Here is a 17685-nt window from a genome sequence, read left to right on the forward strand (position 1 = left end):
GTGCTTTATCTAAACAGTACACCTGGGCGAGTGGGGTGCGCGGACACCCCACTACACAGGTGGGGTGCTCCAACACCCCACCTCATAAATGGAGTGGGGTATTTTAGCAATAAATATCTTGTTATCTGCGCCCGCGTCACGCACCTTAACACCTTAATTGCTATCGAAATTAATTAAATATTTTTAAGTATCGTAAGAAAACTAAATGGACTTAGTTAATCTTTAATTCGTATTTTTGTTGCTATAATTAGAAATACGACAAATAGTAATCGAGGTAATTCAAAGTTTCTGAAGTAATAGAATTAAATAGGTCTTTGTTAAGAACTACCATTTACATGTAACTCATTTGCGTGTTGCGTGCAATAATCAAAACAAAATTCTTTTGAACAAAAATTGAAAACGATGAAGCATAATAATATTGTACCCGTCCTTAGAAAAGCAAATTACAGCTATGAAGGAGACATTTTTGATTTAGACATTCATGCAAACAACGATAGACAATATGTTTAGTTCGATATTACCTAGATATACAGAGAATAAACTATTACATTTTATAAATAAATCGTGCAAACTAAGTCTCTCTACTAAGTTGTCGAACTATAGAGTTAGGTTTGCTAGAAATTCAGTTTTCAAAATTAATTAAGTTATACATACAACATTGTAAGGCCATATATTTGTCAAGTATTCAATCTATGTCGACGTGAAGCAAAGGCCTGAAGTCGGCATTATCCTGAAACCCAACAATTTAATTCACGAACAGAGGTATGTCTGGGCTGCGGTTGTAAGCCGAGCCCCTTCTACTCACACAACGAGGTGCGAAACTATTTAACTTGATATTATTTAGTGAACTTGTGGAATGAGCCAAGTGTTTGTGACAGCTAGTCTCAGGAACTTGGGGATTACCCAGAGACCCTCGAAGAGATCAGAAACTCTTTTTCCTCTTAAGTAAGCGGTTAAAAATGATTTTTTGATTTGATGCAACTTCAAAATGTCATCACATGTTTAGATTTAACACTATGTATCCTTGTGAAAGTGTAAACATATTTTGATATTTTTGCTAGTTTTTATAGATTATATTATACAGGTTTATAAAAAGGTTTTCTTATGCCATGCAAACTACATATATTAAACCGATCCAAAAGCCAACTGAGAGAACTCTTGCTACTTAATCATTTGACGAGGAACAGGAATGTTTCGTTTAATTTGAATATTCCCTTACACAGATAGTTTCTGTTACGCTAATTTATGTTTTCGTAATTTGTTGGTTGTAAACCTTCGCGACACACAAGATTAATTGTTGCCGCAAGAATTTTCTTTGAAATAAGTACTTATGGTTTTTCTAATCAACCCATTTTTATTCTTATATAGTTTGAATTTGAATACAATTTACCACGCAAATACAATCATAACAACACGCTTGTCATACCAAAAGTCGTAGTAGAGTATAAAATATACCCACGTTATGATTTTAACAATATAAGTCTCAGTTAATGGCGATATATCAAACTTTGCTAAACCGGGAATCAAACTCGAACCTTGTGATCACTATTCAGACCACTAAGGCAATAATATAAATACAATGCAAATATCGATGAAATAGTATATTAAATCGGTAATATCTCTTTATATTAAATCGGTAAGTGTATCCTGAAACCTGATAATATAATTCAGGAACGTTGCGGTTTTGCGGTTGTAAGGCGAGCCGGCGGTCGAGCGACCGAGCCTGTAGGGACGGAGTGTACGGAGGTACGGAGTGCTTCAGTGAGGGTGTGAACAGCTCACTGTTAGATTACAGAGGAGGCGACCTCTTCACACGTGAAGCTATAGGAAATAGGATTTTGTTACTGTGTAGGTTAAAGAGAACTTTCGATAACTAGTAATTTTATAGTACGGGTTAGTATAGTTATCTAAACTTTATTGTTTTTTGTAAAATTACTGCTGGTATAGTCAAAGATTTTTTAAGAAACTTCTTTCTTTCTTTTAGGAAATTCATTCGTTTTTTTTCTGTTTGATTTTTAATCCTATCTCATAGAGAGCAGGAAGTAAACCCAGTATTGGTAACCACCAGTCTTATACGAGAGTAACTGATGAGATCATTGGTCTAATTTGCATTTTGCCTTACCTAGGAAGTAAACCTGGTAACTCCTATTCGCTATAGCTCAGAGCAGACAAATTAATAAAGAAGCAAGGCTTATGTTTTCTCCACGTTTCACAGCTTAATAATATTCTTGTACAATAATGTAATATTTAAAGTGAGGCATCTCACTCGTGTAGTAAGAGTCTGCTCTGAAACGTCTGAACTCGTCAAACTGTCAGTCTTTGAAGCGATAAAACTTGCGCTACTCTTACAATAGGGCTGCCGTGCTTCTCAGACTAGTTGCATTTTGACTTCAAGAGTTTACTACGACATTTTGAAAAAGACTTCAAGGTGAGCTCTTACACCAGACTATTTCAAACAATTTAGTTAAATAATTCGATTTATACACAACATTGACTAAAAAATTGTCTTTCAATTGAAAATGTTATTTCACAAACATAGTTCCACAAACCTCCCTCTGATTTTTTTCAAATTATGATACATGTTTATGACAATGTGAAAATGAAAGCGGGGAACTAATTATTTTCCCAATGTTTTGCAGTCCTTATTGACGATATTTAAGACAAAATCCTTTACATAGACCCCGTGGTCGCATTTGCCTTTACAAATAAACGGATTAAAAAACAGTTTAAAGGTGATCAACCCTACGTTCTCATAAAGATTATGACAAGATTCGGTAGAGCAAGTTGAAAAAGCGTTTGTTCAGTCAAATCTCAGGTGAATTATTATGAAAGTAGACTTTACCGTACAAATGTGTTATTATATTGCCTTACTGGGAATATAATCGCAAACTTTCGTTATGTTATGATTTAAAATTCGTTTAAAATAATGATCATTATTAATTACTACTGTTACAGAACTAGCAAAGCGTTCTTTGGTTCTCTGCCTATCCTTATGAGAAATAGTCGTGAAACAAGCAAGCTAAACTAAGAATAGCACACTCAATCATTTCTTAACATACTTTGAAAAAGAAGAGGTTGTCAAATTGCATTCAATTTATCGATTTATGACTTTTAAATAAAAAGTGCACATTCCAAAAGATTGTTCTTCTTCTGATATGCATTCACCTTAAAACACGCCGCATCCCACCTCTTTCCACCTAAGAGTAGCTCGTAACGTATCATTACTGTATTTATAGCAGTTAGGCCGGGAGCTCACGACGTTTACCCACTAACAGCCGCACAATATTGATAGCTGTGTGTTTTAACACACAGTTTTGTGTACACTACGCATTATTTTTGATTGATTGTTTCAAAGATGATGGATTTAGTGCCGATGATGTATTGAAGGGATTATAAGTGGGTGTTGTTTATAATGTGTGGGTATCGGTAGCTAATAGGTTTTTTATGAGGTCGTTATATTTTTTCTTAGTAATAATATGGCTATTATCCCTTTAGTGATAGTGTAAGGTAGGGCGTATCGGATAGTAAATCAAACAACGAATGCTGAGTAAAAACTGAACTATATTGTTATAAAACATCTGAATATATAGGGAGATGTGCAATATAAAGGTACATACACACCACACCTCCCACCAAGAGAAAAAAAAAATAACATGAATACATTTTTTTTTTTTTTTACATAAGAGCAGTATCATGAAAATAAATCCTTATTTCTAATTAATATGCTTAAGGAATAAAGCTAAACATGTTTTAGATAATATAACTTGAATAAAGACATTTATTATAACTTAAGTATATAATACCTTTAAGTAGGTGTACTTATTTGGTTAATTAACACATAACTTTATAAAGCAATATTATAAATAATAGGTTATTTTTTTTTTTTTTTTTTTTTTTTTTTTTTTTTTTTTTTTTTTTTTTTTTTTTTTTTTTTTTTTTTTTTTACAACTCCCGCACTAAGAATTGCTCTTGTGTCGCGGGGACTTTTACAAACATACAAACAACGGACACAAAGCACAACCAGACCCGAAGCAATTATTTGTGGATCGCACAAATAATTGCTCCGTGTGGGAATCGAACCCACGACCTCCCGTTGCAGCCTCCCGACCTAAACCACTGCGCCACGGAGGCAGGTTATACAAGTTTTGCTTACAATTGATAATAATAAAAAAAATGATATACAAGTGTGGTTTGATATAAAAATAAATATTTTATATTTAATTATATTTAGTTATGCTGTAAACAATTTTGTTCGATTTTTATGAATTATATCCAATTTACCATTTTTAATAATTTGTACATTTGGTGACATATCCTGAACAACCAAATAGGGACCTAAATATATGCTGTCTAGCTTATTATTATTACCTTCATTTCTTATCAAAACTAAATCATTTGGTTTGTATACTATAGGGTTAATACATTTGTCATAAACATGTTTTCTTACAAATTTGCTTTTGAGTAGATTTTCCCTTGCTTCCTTTTGAGATAATTGTAAGCGATATTTTAATTCGCAAGGATAACTGTCATGATTATAAAGTGGTTCTACTATGTTATTATTCAAATTACTGGGAAGTGAACATATTTTACCAAAGACCAATTCATAGGGTGTAAATTTAGTTACAGTGTGTACCGACGTATTATAGGAGAAACACCAATACGGAACCCATTGGCTCCACGATTCTGGGTGGTTGTCCGTCTGTATACGTAAATACGAGCTCAAGTGTTTGTGAGAATTTTCCAGTGCACCAATGCTTTGGTGGTGGTAAGCTGTGGAATTTAAGTGTTTTATATTTAAGAGCTTACAAACCTGTTGAAAAACTGAAGACATAAACTCAGATCCTCTGTCCGTTGCTATTTCTTTGGGTAACCCGTAGCGAAGAATAAAACAGTTAACTAAAGCTTGAGCTACCTCTTCGGCTTTCTTTGAAATTAAAGGATGTGCTACAACATATTTAGTTAATTCACATTGTAGGGTAAAAATATATGAAAAATTATAACAATCCCTATCCAGCGGTCCTACCAAATCTAAATAAATTTTCTCGAAAGCACTTGTGGCCGTCGAGGTTACTACCATTGGTTCCTTAACATGTACAGCATGTTTTTGTTTCTGACATTTTTCGCATTTTTTAACGAATTCTCTGACATCTTTATCCAATCCCGGCCAGTAATAATATTTCTTAATATTAGTGAGCATCCTTCTCATACCCGCGTGGCCACTAGTGGGTAAGAGATGGAAGTCATTTAATATTACTTTCCTATCATCCTTATCATCGATTCTTTTGACGTCATTTATAATAAATAATCTAAGTGCGCACTTATTTCCTAACGATTTTACGGTATTTAATAATTTTTGTACAAATATATTATTATTTTTAGTTTTAATAACGCATACTTCATTGATATTTATCTCTTTACAAAAATAATCCAGCTCCCTCACAAATGCGGCTCGCGTCAATTGCGATTGGAAGTCAGGATTAATAAAAATTGTCGACATACTTTCTACATAACAAAACGCGTTTCTTTCACGACTTATATTCTTTTGACTTCGTAATTTATTTAATTCTTCCTTATCTATAAGTCTAAGCTCTACAGCCATTCTTGGTTTAATATGACTTCCGATAACATTTGGCTGATCAGACCAACTGCAATTAGAAACCATATCAAACGCAGAATCCTGTAACTTTCTTGCCTGTGCCCGAGTGGTCACATTTATATGAGACTCAGTCATATTTTTTAAATCTTCTGACGTAAAAGAAATCCGAGACAAAGCATCTGCAGCTGCGTTGTCCGAACCCTTTACATATTCTACAATAAAATCGTATTCCTCTAATAAAAGCCTAAACTTCATTAGCCTACCTGATGGATCACGCATGTTAAACAAATAAATTAATGGACGATGGTCTGTAAGAATTTTGAATTTGCGACCATAAAGATATGGGCGAAAATATTTTACAGCCCAAACGATAGCCAATAATTCCTTTTCAATGGTTGGATACCGTTTTTCAGCAACATTGAGACTTCTGCTAGCATATGCGATAGGTTTATTATTTTTATTACTTAAGATTGCGCCAATTGCGTATCCTGATGCGTCCGTTTGTAATATAAATTGATTGCTTTCTGAGAAATCTGGGTATTCTAATACAGGGGCAGAAACTAAACAATGTTTTAACTCTTCGAATGAATTTTGACAGTCTTGATTCCACACAAAAGGTACATTTTTCTTAGATAAATTGTTCAGGGGATAAGCTATTTGCGCAAAGTTGGGAATAAACTTTCTGTAATAATTAACAAAGGCTATGAATCGTTTGACCTCGTCAATAGACTTTGGACAAGGATAATTTTTTACTATTTCTATTTTACTTGGATCCGGCAAAACGCCACCACTTGATACTATATGTCCTAAATAAAGCATTTCCTTTTTGAAAAAATCACATTTTTCTGGGTTGAGTTTTAAATTAACTTTCTTTAATCTTTCAAAAACATCTTGTAAGTTTCTAGATTTTTCTACTAAATTTCTCCCGAATACAATCAAATCGTCCTGATAAACCAAGCATTTCTCGTAAGTTAGACCTGCCATCGCCATAGTCATCATGCGAGAAAATGAAGACGGACTGGTTTTGAGCCCCATGGGCATTCTAGTTAGTTGATACTGTCCTGAACAAAATCCTGTGTATTTTCTACTGTTTTCATCTAGTTTTACATTATGAAAACCTTGATATAAATCTAGATGACGGAAATAAATACATCCGGATAAAGCATCTAATATTTCGGTTATGTTTGGGAGAGGGAATTTGTCATCCTCTATACAGTTATTTAATTTTCTATAATCTATCACTAATCTCCATTTTTTCTCACCACTAGCATCAGGTTTTTTGGGGACCAACAAGACAGGACTACTCCATTCACTCCTACACTGCTCTATAATTCCTTCCTGTAACATTTTACCTATTTGTCTATCTATTTCCTTTTTCTGGGCGTGAGGAAGTCTATATGGCTTCGAAAATATCGGTGTAGTATTCGGTTTTAAAGATATTGTATGTTTATAAATATCAGTCGTGGTTAAAGTGTCGCCTGGTACATAAAACACATCACTATACTTCGCACATAAATTCTCTACAGCCACCTGTTCTTCATGATTCAAATGCTTTAATTGCAAAATTGAAAACAACTTCTTAACGCGATTTGCATTTGACTCACTTTTATCGAAGTTGCATATGGTATAGTCCTTAAGGTTATGTATTATTGGCTTAATTTCTTCAAGTGTAAAATGGTTTTCGGTCGTGTTTAATATTTTTATAGGAATTCTACCGCATATCGGCTTAACTACAGAACTCGCCAAATAAATTCCGTCACTAATATCCGACGCGCAAACTACACATTCATCGGTGAAATCTGTAGACACATAGTGTACGGACTCGCATCTCGGTGGAATCTCTAAAGCATTATTATTACATACATATATAGGCAAACTAATTTTACTATTCAGAGTAGATAATGTGATTGAATTATGGCTAAAATCCAATACCGCCTTGTACTTTGCTAAAAAGTCTTGTCCTATAATACCATTCGCCCGAATTGGTAAGAAATCAAATATATAAAATTTATGTCTCAATTGATTACCATTAACGTTTAAGTTTAAATAACAATATCCAATTGTAATAATCTGGCCACCAATACCCGTTATGCTTATGTTTTCTTTGTAATACGATATCTGATGCTCTACAATATGTTTATACTTCACGGCTGAGATCGATGCACCCGTGTCAAGTAACCAATTAAATGAGATGTTATTTATAGCTAAACTAATTGAACAGTTACTTTTACATGATAAAATTCTAGTCTCGAAAAAACTTATTATCCGTATTTGTTGATGTGGAAGGTACTTCCGAAGCCGATACGAGATTAATGTTGTTGTTGCTCATCCTTTGATTTCGATTATTATGATAGTAAGACCTACCTCTGAAGGGCCTGCGAAAAGAGCTCTGCTGCACCTGCTGCTGATTGTGAGGGCCGTGCCATCCACCGCGGTGTCCGCCAGCGTTGTTGTAACCGCCACGCTGTGGCCTGCGCTGTCGATCGGTCTGGTTAGCATAACCTCGATGACCTCTTGCAAAATTCTGCCTGAAACACCTAGGATTTCTATTATTGTAATACATACCAAGCACTTCACCTGAAGTTGCCGACGAACTCATTTCTTCATCCTGCGCTGCCTGTATCGCGTCCTTGAGAGAGCTAAAATTCTGAGAGGCTATTATTGTGCTTAATCTACGGTTTCGCAAACCATCAGCGAATTTTTTAACTGCATGTTGTTCATTTATTGGTTTCAATATATTATAACTCTCGGTATTGCCCTTGGCTTGCGAAATCGTGAGATCAACGAAAAGCTCAGTAATTTGTTTCCCATAATCCTGCACAGACAAATCATTTTGTCTCATAGAATTCAGTTTACTCTGAATAGCTGATGGTGACTTTTGTGGCAATAAAACTCTTCTCATATCATTCACCAAGTCTTCAATGCTAGGGTAACTAGGCGATAATCTCAATTTTGCAGCTTGGGATAATCTACTCTTTAGCACAAATGTAATTAACTGCTTTTTACATTCACTAGCAGACAGAATAGAGCTATAATACTCGATATTATCGATCAACTGCTTAATATTGGACACCTCGTCGGTCATGAGGGGTAATAAATTTAGAGCAACTTTAATATCAAATGAAGACATTGTCACAATATCAGAACCCTTACAAGGTTTACATAAATTTATTACTTCAGCGTATATGCTCTGGAACCTCTCACTAAATTTATAAAATATTTCAGAGTCGCTACTTGTAACATTACCCTTCTTAATGTTATCTAATATCTCAGTAACACAATTAGAATATCTTATGAATATTTCATTTACCTCAACCAATTTCTTAGCTAATACGCTTCCAGTTCTGCGAGATGGTCCAATTTTAATTAAATATACTCTTACTGCTTTTATTTCATTACATAATGTCTCTATTTGTAAAGCCATAACTTATTATAACATACGTAATAAATTGGTTTTGAACACATTGTATCTATACCTTTGCACATGCCGTAATATAAAACCGTGTCCTTTGTCTTCAGGGAGTTATTGTACCGCACTACCGCACGAAATTAGAGAAATACGAACCGGAATTTAGGGTATCACTCAATATATTCAATTTACCGCACTTGTACACATTTTTTTTTTTTTTTTTTTTTTTTTTTAATTATTTTTTCTGCACATCACTTTCTCTTTGACCGTTTCGCTGCCTAAACATCGGTATTGTCCATCGGCGCCTTCGGAATCGCACGCAGAAATGACCGTCGAAGTGTATGGTGGTGAAATTGCTGCTCTATCCACTCCAGATGACACCTCTTGTATACCTTATACACGACATACAGCACACCCAAGGCCATCAACGTGAGCATCACAAGCAGTATAATATTCGTAGTCCCGATGTGGGTTCTAATCTCCTCCACTGAAGCCTGGTTCGTTCCGCCAGATGCGGTTTGGGCGATGATCACCTCTTCTTTTGATTTAGTGGATCCCATCTTTCTTCTCTGTATTTCCTAACCCGGTACACACCTCTAGCGAGTAACTATTGAGTATATAGTCCAACATCTTCGTCGCACAAGTCACCGACCGAATATAGTCAAGGAATGTTAAACAGACGCGCAAAATTTTCCACTGTTACCGAACTTTAGCAGGGTCGCCATGTAAGGTAGGGCGTATCGGATAGTAAATCAAACAACGAATGCTGAGTAAAAACTGAACTATATTGTTATAAAACATCTGAATATATAGGGAGATGTGCAATATAAAGGTACATACACACCACAATAGGCTCTTATTTGACCAGGTAGATTTTTTGGCTCTTTTGAATTGGAAAGTATGTAAAATGCTGGAGATATTTTTGCGCCTATTAAATGTTTTTTCCAGTAATAGAACGACTATTATCCCTTCAATGTAAAGGAAAAAGGTCTCTAAAAATAGGTAGATTTTTTGGCTTTTTGTATTAAAAAGCACGCTCAAAGTGAATACTATTTTACGCCTGTTAATCATGTAAATGTTAAAGGTTATGGCCATAAATGGAGTAGAATCACTAAACACTAACACTCTTATTCATAAACACACTATAAACCTATTTTAGTTAAAAAGCTACTATAATAATATATGTTTTCTCTTTTTCATTTTGCTTAGGAGTGGAAGAAACAAAACACTTTATAACTTATTTTTTTATGGATAAAACGGTAAAAATTAGCTAAAATAATAATAAAACAGACTACATCATCTAAGGATCTGGCGATCAACAGTTAAATAACTACATAAGCACAAGGACCACCAACGCACAAAATTACTCTACTAAAAAGTGATTAAAAACTTGTCACAAGAAAATGAAGACAGCATTCATCTTTTTTCTCGTCGACAAGTCAAAATTATCATAATAATTGTGACAGGACAATTTAATACCGGTATTATGTTAACTACTGTAAATGACTCGCCCGGGAACAGAACCCTGTATAATGCCAGACGCTAATTATCTAGACACCGCCGTTAAGATCTACCTCGGTTGTAATTATGCTGATGGATCCTTAAGATGTCTCTACTTCAGATACATTGATATTAAAAGCACTTAATATGATGTATATTTTTAATCCGAGGACTATTTTATGTTACTTATAAATACTAATTTGACAAATTTCTTACTTTACTATCAAAATATGTATGCCACGTTAAAACGATTTATTTTTAAATATTTGTGGCGGAGAGCCTCTGAAAATATAGTTTTATAGTTAAGAACATCATTGAAAATTTTCCTACTAAAATTAATAATTCTGAAGTTTGTGAGAATAGATGTATTTATGTACATTTGTTTCTCTTTTACTTAAAAATTACTAAACGGTTTTTCATAAAATTAAATACACATATAGTTTATAAACTAGATTAACACACAGAGTACTTTTTACCCCGAAATAACCATTTACGCGACATGATACATGGCTTAAAACTTCTCCGAAAATCTTTGACTATAATTTTCAAAACAATCAATATATCTAGAAACAATGTAGAATGTTGATAATAATCGCAAATATTTCAAACACGACATTCTAACCAAGTCTACCGACTCTTTGACTAGGGCACAACATTAGCGGCAACATTTACGCGGCACTAAATCACAACTAATGTGCACCTGCCTTATAATAACACCGCGTATTGCACTGTGAGAATGTTTATTTGTTCCACCGGACTATGAGTTATACTTCATGTGGTTTCGTACTTACTACGAACGTAACCGGCAGACATAATTCTGCTCAACTCAAAGCCTAACATATATTTTTATAACCAATATCATAATATTTTAGGAATATGACACATAAATAAACAAATACATACACATAAAAACGTGCTAATAAACATTTCTATATTTTGGTGAAAATTTTACAAAAATCGGTTCAATTGTTATTGGTCTAAATAAATGCGCACATCTGTGACTTCTTATTAGATTCCTTCTCATAATTAAAGAAATAATCTTGATTAACGACACGTATAATTTTTATAATCGTGTAGTACGCGAAAGGCCGCTGTCGTCGAAGAAAAAAATAATTCTACTAACTTAACTTAAAGGTAGTTTGTGTTAATATTGTAGTTTGTATATTTATCACCTGCTTACTCACAGTTACTTGCGGCAATATTCCGATATGCAAAGATAATTCACGCGTTTTTTACTATACGTATGATGAATGTAACTCACCCAGAGCGGTGCGGAGGGCTGCAGCTGCGACGCGAACGCCATTCGGAAAGCATCTCCCACTAGCGAGTTCAGTTCCTCCGCCTGCAAACAAACAAACATACAAATAAGTATAACAATCGCAGTAGTATTATCAGATAAGGAACTCATTTAGATAAACATCTAAATTAACTTATCTTAAGCGTAAGATAAAATAATTTAGGGTGTCTGTTTATATCATTCTTCTTTTTTAAAAAGGGGAAAATAACACTACTAACGAAAAGTTCATACAGTCTTAAAAATCTTGTACGATGTCGAGAGAAAGTTTTGTTTAAGTCCTTAATTCAATTAAACGAAATATGAATATCTGTCTTCGAAGTAATATATTATATCAAGTCAAAGAACATTCATTTTTTTACGATATATGCGATTTTTAAGGTAGCCTAGTCAATTTACAAATAAATAATGAACTAACCTATAAACACCACTATACAACCCGTGTGTAACTAAAAACTTGATATTGAAAGTAATAATGAGCTTCAACTATCCATCTTTTTACTTCATACACCAAACTTAGTAAACAAAATAGTTATGAAAAGCTGTGAACAAATGTAACGACGAGAATAAAGGCATAACATTTGTGAGGAAGCCTGGAGAGTCAGTTTTAATGGAGTCTGCGATATTGCGGCCGACGCTCGCCACCGCGGGTAACACCACTCGTCTGGAACAACCGCGGTGGAAACGGCAGAAGTCCCATGTTAGAGAAATGATAGAGAATAATACCCTGCTACAATAAATTAAAAAAAAGCTGTTGTATAAATCTGGTTGGTAAAAAATATTCCCAAATGCGATAATTCCATAGTTTTGGCCGGAATATAATCAGTGGCATAGGCGCTAGTGAGTGACTTTTGGGAATAAATATAGTATTTTATAAAAAAAATGTAATTCGTGTTCCAATAAAAATTTAAATTTTATTTGGCGGTTTCTGAAACTAAATATTTTTCTGAAGCAAATGTAAAGCATAGTATAGTTTAATATTTTTGGAGCAAAAACAATAATTTGTATTGTTTACAATAGCTGAGCAAAGAGTTCTGATATAATACAAATAAATTCCCCTGAGCCCAAGCATTTTCTAGTATGAAAGAAAATATCTAAGAATTTTAACAAAATCCGTAGCCGCTATTATAAAAGCTTAAACAACAAACCTACTGGCTTCCATCTGCATTCTGAGAACACTTAACACAATAGCCACTAGACCGCAATGCAACGCGGCGGTGCAATATTGAGCCATAGAGCCGGGGTCACCGGGCACCCCATTTTCTCTAGCTGGGGTGGTTGTGCACCCCAGTGTGAAAACATTTGAAATTTTACTAACGTTTAAATATTTTCGAGGTTATGCAGGAGAATTTCTTTAGAACATTTACTAAAGCTTTTATTTACACTTTTTATTAATTATTTTGTAATATTGGTCAGTAGGTAAGTTTTATATACCCAATACCGCATGCGGTCCCATATATGTATATAATACGCACTTTTGATGTCGTATTGTTTCTAAACATACTATAACGTAACGAATAAAGGCAATGTTTTGCAATATCATGCATGGCCACACATACGGCAGAAGAACTTTTTTTTTAACAAAGAATCCTTTGGCACAATATTTGGCGAACTAAAGTTGTTATAATGAAGCTTTCAATTAAAACGAAGCTCTGCAGAGGCGATCAGTCACAAGTTTTTTGCTCCTATATGTACTCTCAAGCAGTCTAATACTGGGGTTTACAGCGCGCTCCGTTGAAAATGAACCTCGAGCTCAATATGCTGGAGTTAATCTCCGCCTAGGATGAGAGTGAACGAACATTACAATAGATATTAGAACTTCAATATCCGATGTAATTAAAAACTGGTTTAAACTTCGTACGAGCTCATGTATGGAGAGTTATTATGACTGCAGAGTAAAAAAGGCATTATAACTAGGGTTTTTAACATGTCACGTTGTTATATGACTAAATTGACGTTTTTTCTACCATCGTAGGTTAGTGGTTAGTGGTTAAGCTCACAAACAAACACATTTTTGAAACCACATCTTTCTTAAACGTTTTAGAAAACCCCAGTTAGTAAAAATCTTGGGCCGTAATGGCAACTTACGACTACTGACTTGAACCGCAAGAGATAATAGTCTTATTCTTTTAGTCTATTATCCTTTGTGCTTCCAATAGCTGGAGAAAATATCTAATCAGATAGAACGAAGCTATGAACGTGGCTTTGTACAGTTGCTTTAAAGGACTGCTATGCTCATAGCACATTGTGCACAAAGGTCATTAAAATTGCTAATATGTATACCCTTTTACTTAGGGCATGTAAATAATATGTGCAAATTTCCTGCTGTTTTTATTTACGATATATTATAAAAGATGTCTTACGTAATGTATTTTCGTCCAGGTAGGAGTATTTACAGGATTCTTATTAAGACAAAAACACAATCCGTCGGAAGACAGGCCAAAAATTTGTCACTCTCAATAGGTTAAAATATTATCATGATACGTTTTGCTATGAAGTTGATGACAAGTAACTCAAGAGTAATCACAATGTAGGAAAAAAATACAATTGATTTAACATCTTCAAAGCTATGTAAAACAAAAAAGGTACGAATAAATTAGTTAGTACTACTAGACAAATATGATTGTTTTATTAGCAAACATTGTAAAAACAGCTGAACAACTTGTGTGGCAAGTACCTTAGATATTTTTGCCAAACAATTTTGAGCTTTATTTACTTGTAAAAGAGGCTATATTGTTTATAGATAGTAAGTTTTAAAATTTCGTCATTTGATATTCGAATTTAGAACGTAAGTCTTTCCAATAGATGTTTACTAAAGAATGTATACTAAAATTTTACGTTTATTTGTCATTCGATTCTAAACTTTATTGGATTGTGTTAAGGTTCACGTATAGTTTGTTTGTTAATAGTAAAGTTCAGTGGGTGTGAGGTGTATGTGAGAATGATAGCCGTCAAACGCCTACGACAAGTATTGACGGTTAAGGTATGTGCACACTAAGAAGCTATGCTATAAATACTAGATAATATGTTACAAATTAAATAATTCTCGTGTTTTAAGTATTACACCCAAGTTTATCAGTTACTGTCACTTTAGCAATGTTTAAGTTAAGGTAAAATTAGACAAAATCTCGCTAAAGAAAAGTCTTTTTTTTTTCTTTAGAATTCTAGTAACTAAGTGACATCTGGCTATTTTGACACTGTATCTTGAAAACTATAACCTTCACACATGCCTTTAAAGATAGATAGAAAGAGCATTAAGAACAAAGTCTTTAATGTTAATAACAGTAGTCAACGATTCGATACAATAGTCACTAGTAAAATATGAAATTTTAAAACAAAATGGTTTAAAAAAAATACTTTAGGGAGTAAATCAGAACCATTAAAACAGTAAATCGCATTGGCTTGAATACAATTTTTCCATTTACTCTATCGCTAGCAACTTTCAAGATATAAAATATCTATAGCCTAGCTCTGTTATGTGGCAGAACTTAACCGGCGTTGGAATGACGGCATGGCAGAAATATGAGAACAATCGAAGCCTACTATTACGTACAAGTAACGGTCCGCGGCACTTCCTACAGCGCGCTATGGCAATACAACTATATGTTTTGTAATACTTGTAACTTAGACATTGTTTATATAAAGTTCTTTAGTAATAAATACGTACAAATATAATATCACGCCTTTTTTTGTAGGTAGAGAAAGTAAAGTAGAGTACTCTCAGAGTATCAGAGATAATAACAATAAATGTAGAAAATTTATAATGTACCTATTACCTCATTATATTTTGTAAATGATTCCATGTTACACACTTTTTATAATTGTATTTATGCAACTTATAAAATTTTTGTGCAATCGGTGTTAGCATGTAAGTAAATTTTTACACATTAATTTGTCCTGCTATTCATAATAAGTGTAATAATTGTAACTTATCCATATAAATAAATACTATATCATCGCTCGTAATCGGTTAAGGATAAGCTTCTGTTTGTTCCGCTATTGATAACGCACTATCATACCTATTGACAAGTGCTATAATCTGGGGGCACGGAAGTGCCCCCGCAAGTCGAGCAAAAAAAAAGCGGCACGGCCGTAACATCCTTTTCTCGAAGCAATTCGGGCTATTTTTGACACCCCTATAATTTCGTTGTGGATAAAACAAGAAGCCTGGATTTTCAGCAACTAATTAGTCATTGTATAAACACGGTATATTTAAAATTTCAGTCAATTTGAACCAGTAGTTTAAGAATGACAACTTGTTAAAATTTTGAAGTTTGTCACTCACTGATTCACTGACTCACTGACTCACCGATCATCAAAAGTCTAAGGTACTTCTAGCAGACTTAGAAGCTTAAAATTTAGAATACAAATAGGCTTAAGTGTCTTAATCATGGGAAAAATTTAATATTTTCTAATTTCGGTCCAGTTTTCTAAATACACCAACTGCATCAATAACTTTGTAATCCCATATAAATGTATAAGATTACAAGGTTACATTTGCAGTTAATGAATTATTATTACTGTAGAAAATAAAATAAATAGGTGTAAATAGGTACCTACTATATGAGGCTTAACGGGAGGGGGTATAGGGTGGGTAAGGGTGTTTAGCCCATGAAACTGAACAACATTCCCATAGGAAAATATGTTGAATTATGAAAAAAAAACGTCTTTCCATACAAATTGGACTTATGTTCGCTCTACAAAAAGAAGTGAGATGCCATCAAAAACATTCTGTAAAAACCTCAAGTCTCGCCGTAAAAAGTTGTGAGATCTATATAATACCAAGTCGATTAATCTATTTAGTCTCTACTTAAAGGACCTTCTGTCTTAAGTTATTACGTATGTTATTATCATGCCAATTTAAAAAAAATACCTTTAAAACAAATAGATCGACTTGGTCATCGCAAGAAAACACAAATTCGCCATTAACATTTCAGGAGCCTTAACTTCTCGTCGTGCTGTGTAGTGTGATACATACTAATAATATAATTAAATCATGCGATGGCCAGGTCGGTCTATTTGTTTTAAAGGTATTTTTTTTTAAATTGGCATAACTTATAGCGGAACTATGTACGACTTCGAAATGCTGTAGATAGTTAATACTATTGCCATTAAGTAGTAAATCTTCTTCTTCGTATAATTAAATACTATGATTACTTAAAACCACTACTACATATTGTGTGTTTAGTGGTCAACCTAGTGTCAAAGTTAAGCAATCCGCCCAAAGGGTCTTTGACGTGGCTTAACGACTGTCATCTTAATTGACAACAACCGGGATCGACTTTTTACGTACCCTCCGAAGCACGGGGACGCCTAGTCTCCGGCCACCATGCGGTCACCCGTCTATGGAATGACCGCACCAATGTTTGCTTAACCCACAGATCGTTTACCAACCTGTGAGCTGGTCTGGATGTGGGCATTTCAAAATAAAACTAAACTACAAGTTGGCAACTAAATTATATAAAACTTCTGATCCAATTATGCCATCAGTTTATTAAGACATCGTTCCTTTAATTCAAAACGGAATAGCACCTTCAGTACAATTCACCTACAAGACGTTTAATTAAAAACGCTGCGTACTCCGGCGTGCAGCGGCGTACTACAACGTACTACGGCGTACTGTGGCGTACTACGGCGTACTCGCGTATTACCGCCGGCGGACTTAATTCCGCAAATGAACGTTAAGTCCGAACGTGCCCATCAACGGATTCCAGTCAACCGTTTTGTTACAAGGCCCGTTTCATAAACCGCTCTCAAAGTAAAAGTCACTCTAATTTGAGTTCTTACTTTTTCTTGTAATTTCCTTGCTGTCTTAGGGATCTAGGGCTAGTAATTTTGATTAAGGTTTCACACAGATGATCAGGCAATAAAAAACATAGTTTTCCG

The 17685-nt window shown here is 34.2% G+C and overlaps 1 protein-coding gene across 3 annotated transcripts in view; it reads right to left on the reverse strand.

Moving 5' to 3' along the window:
• Positions 1–17685, reverse strand: part of LOC142973801 (EGFR adapter protein-like) — a 255524-nt gene that overhangs the window by 17749 nt on the left and 220090 nt on the right. For all 3 annotated transcript variants that reach the window (XM_076115821.1, XM_076115822.1, XM_076115823.1), the window contains one exon: positions 11767–11847. In XM_076115821.1, coding sequence (XP_075971936.1) covers positions 11767–11847 — 81 coding nt within the window. The remainder of the gene's footprint in view (positions 1–11766; positions 11848–17685) is intronic.

Source organism: Anticarsia gemmatalis, chromosome 6, assembly GCF_050436995.1.
Source record: "Anticarsia gemmatalis isolate Benzon Research Colony breed Stoneville strain chromosome 6, ilAntGemm2 primary, whole genome shotgun sequence".
NCBI lineage: Eukaryota > Metazoa > Arthropoda > Insecta > Lepidoptera > Erebidae > Anticarsia > Anticarsia gemmatalis.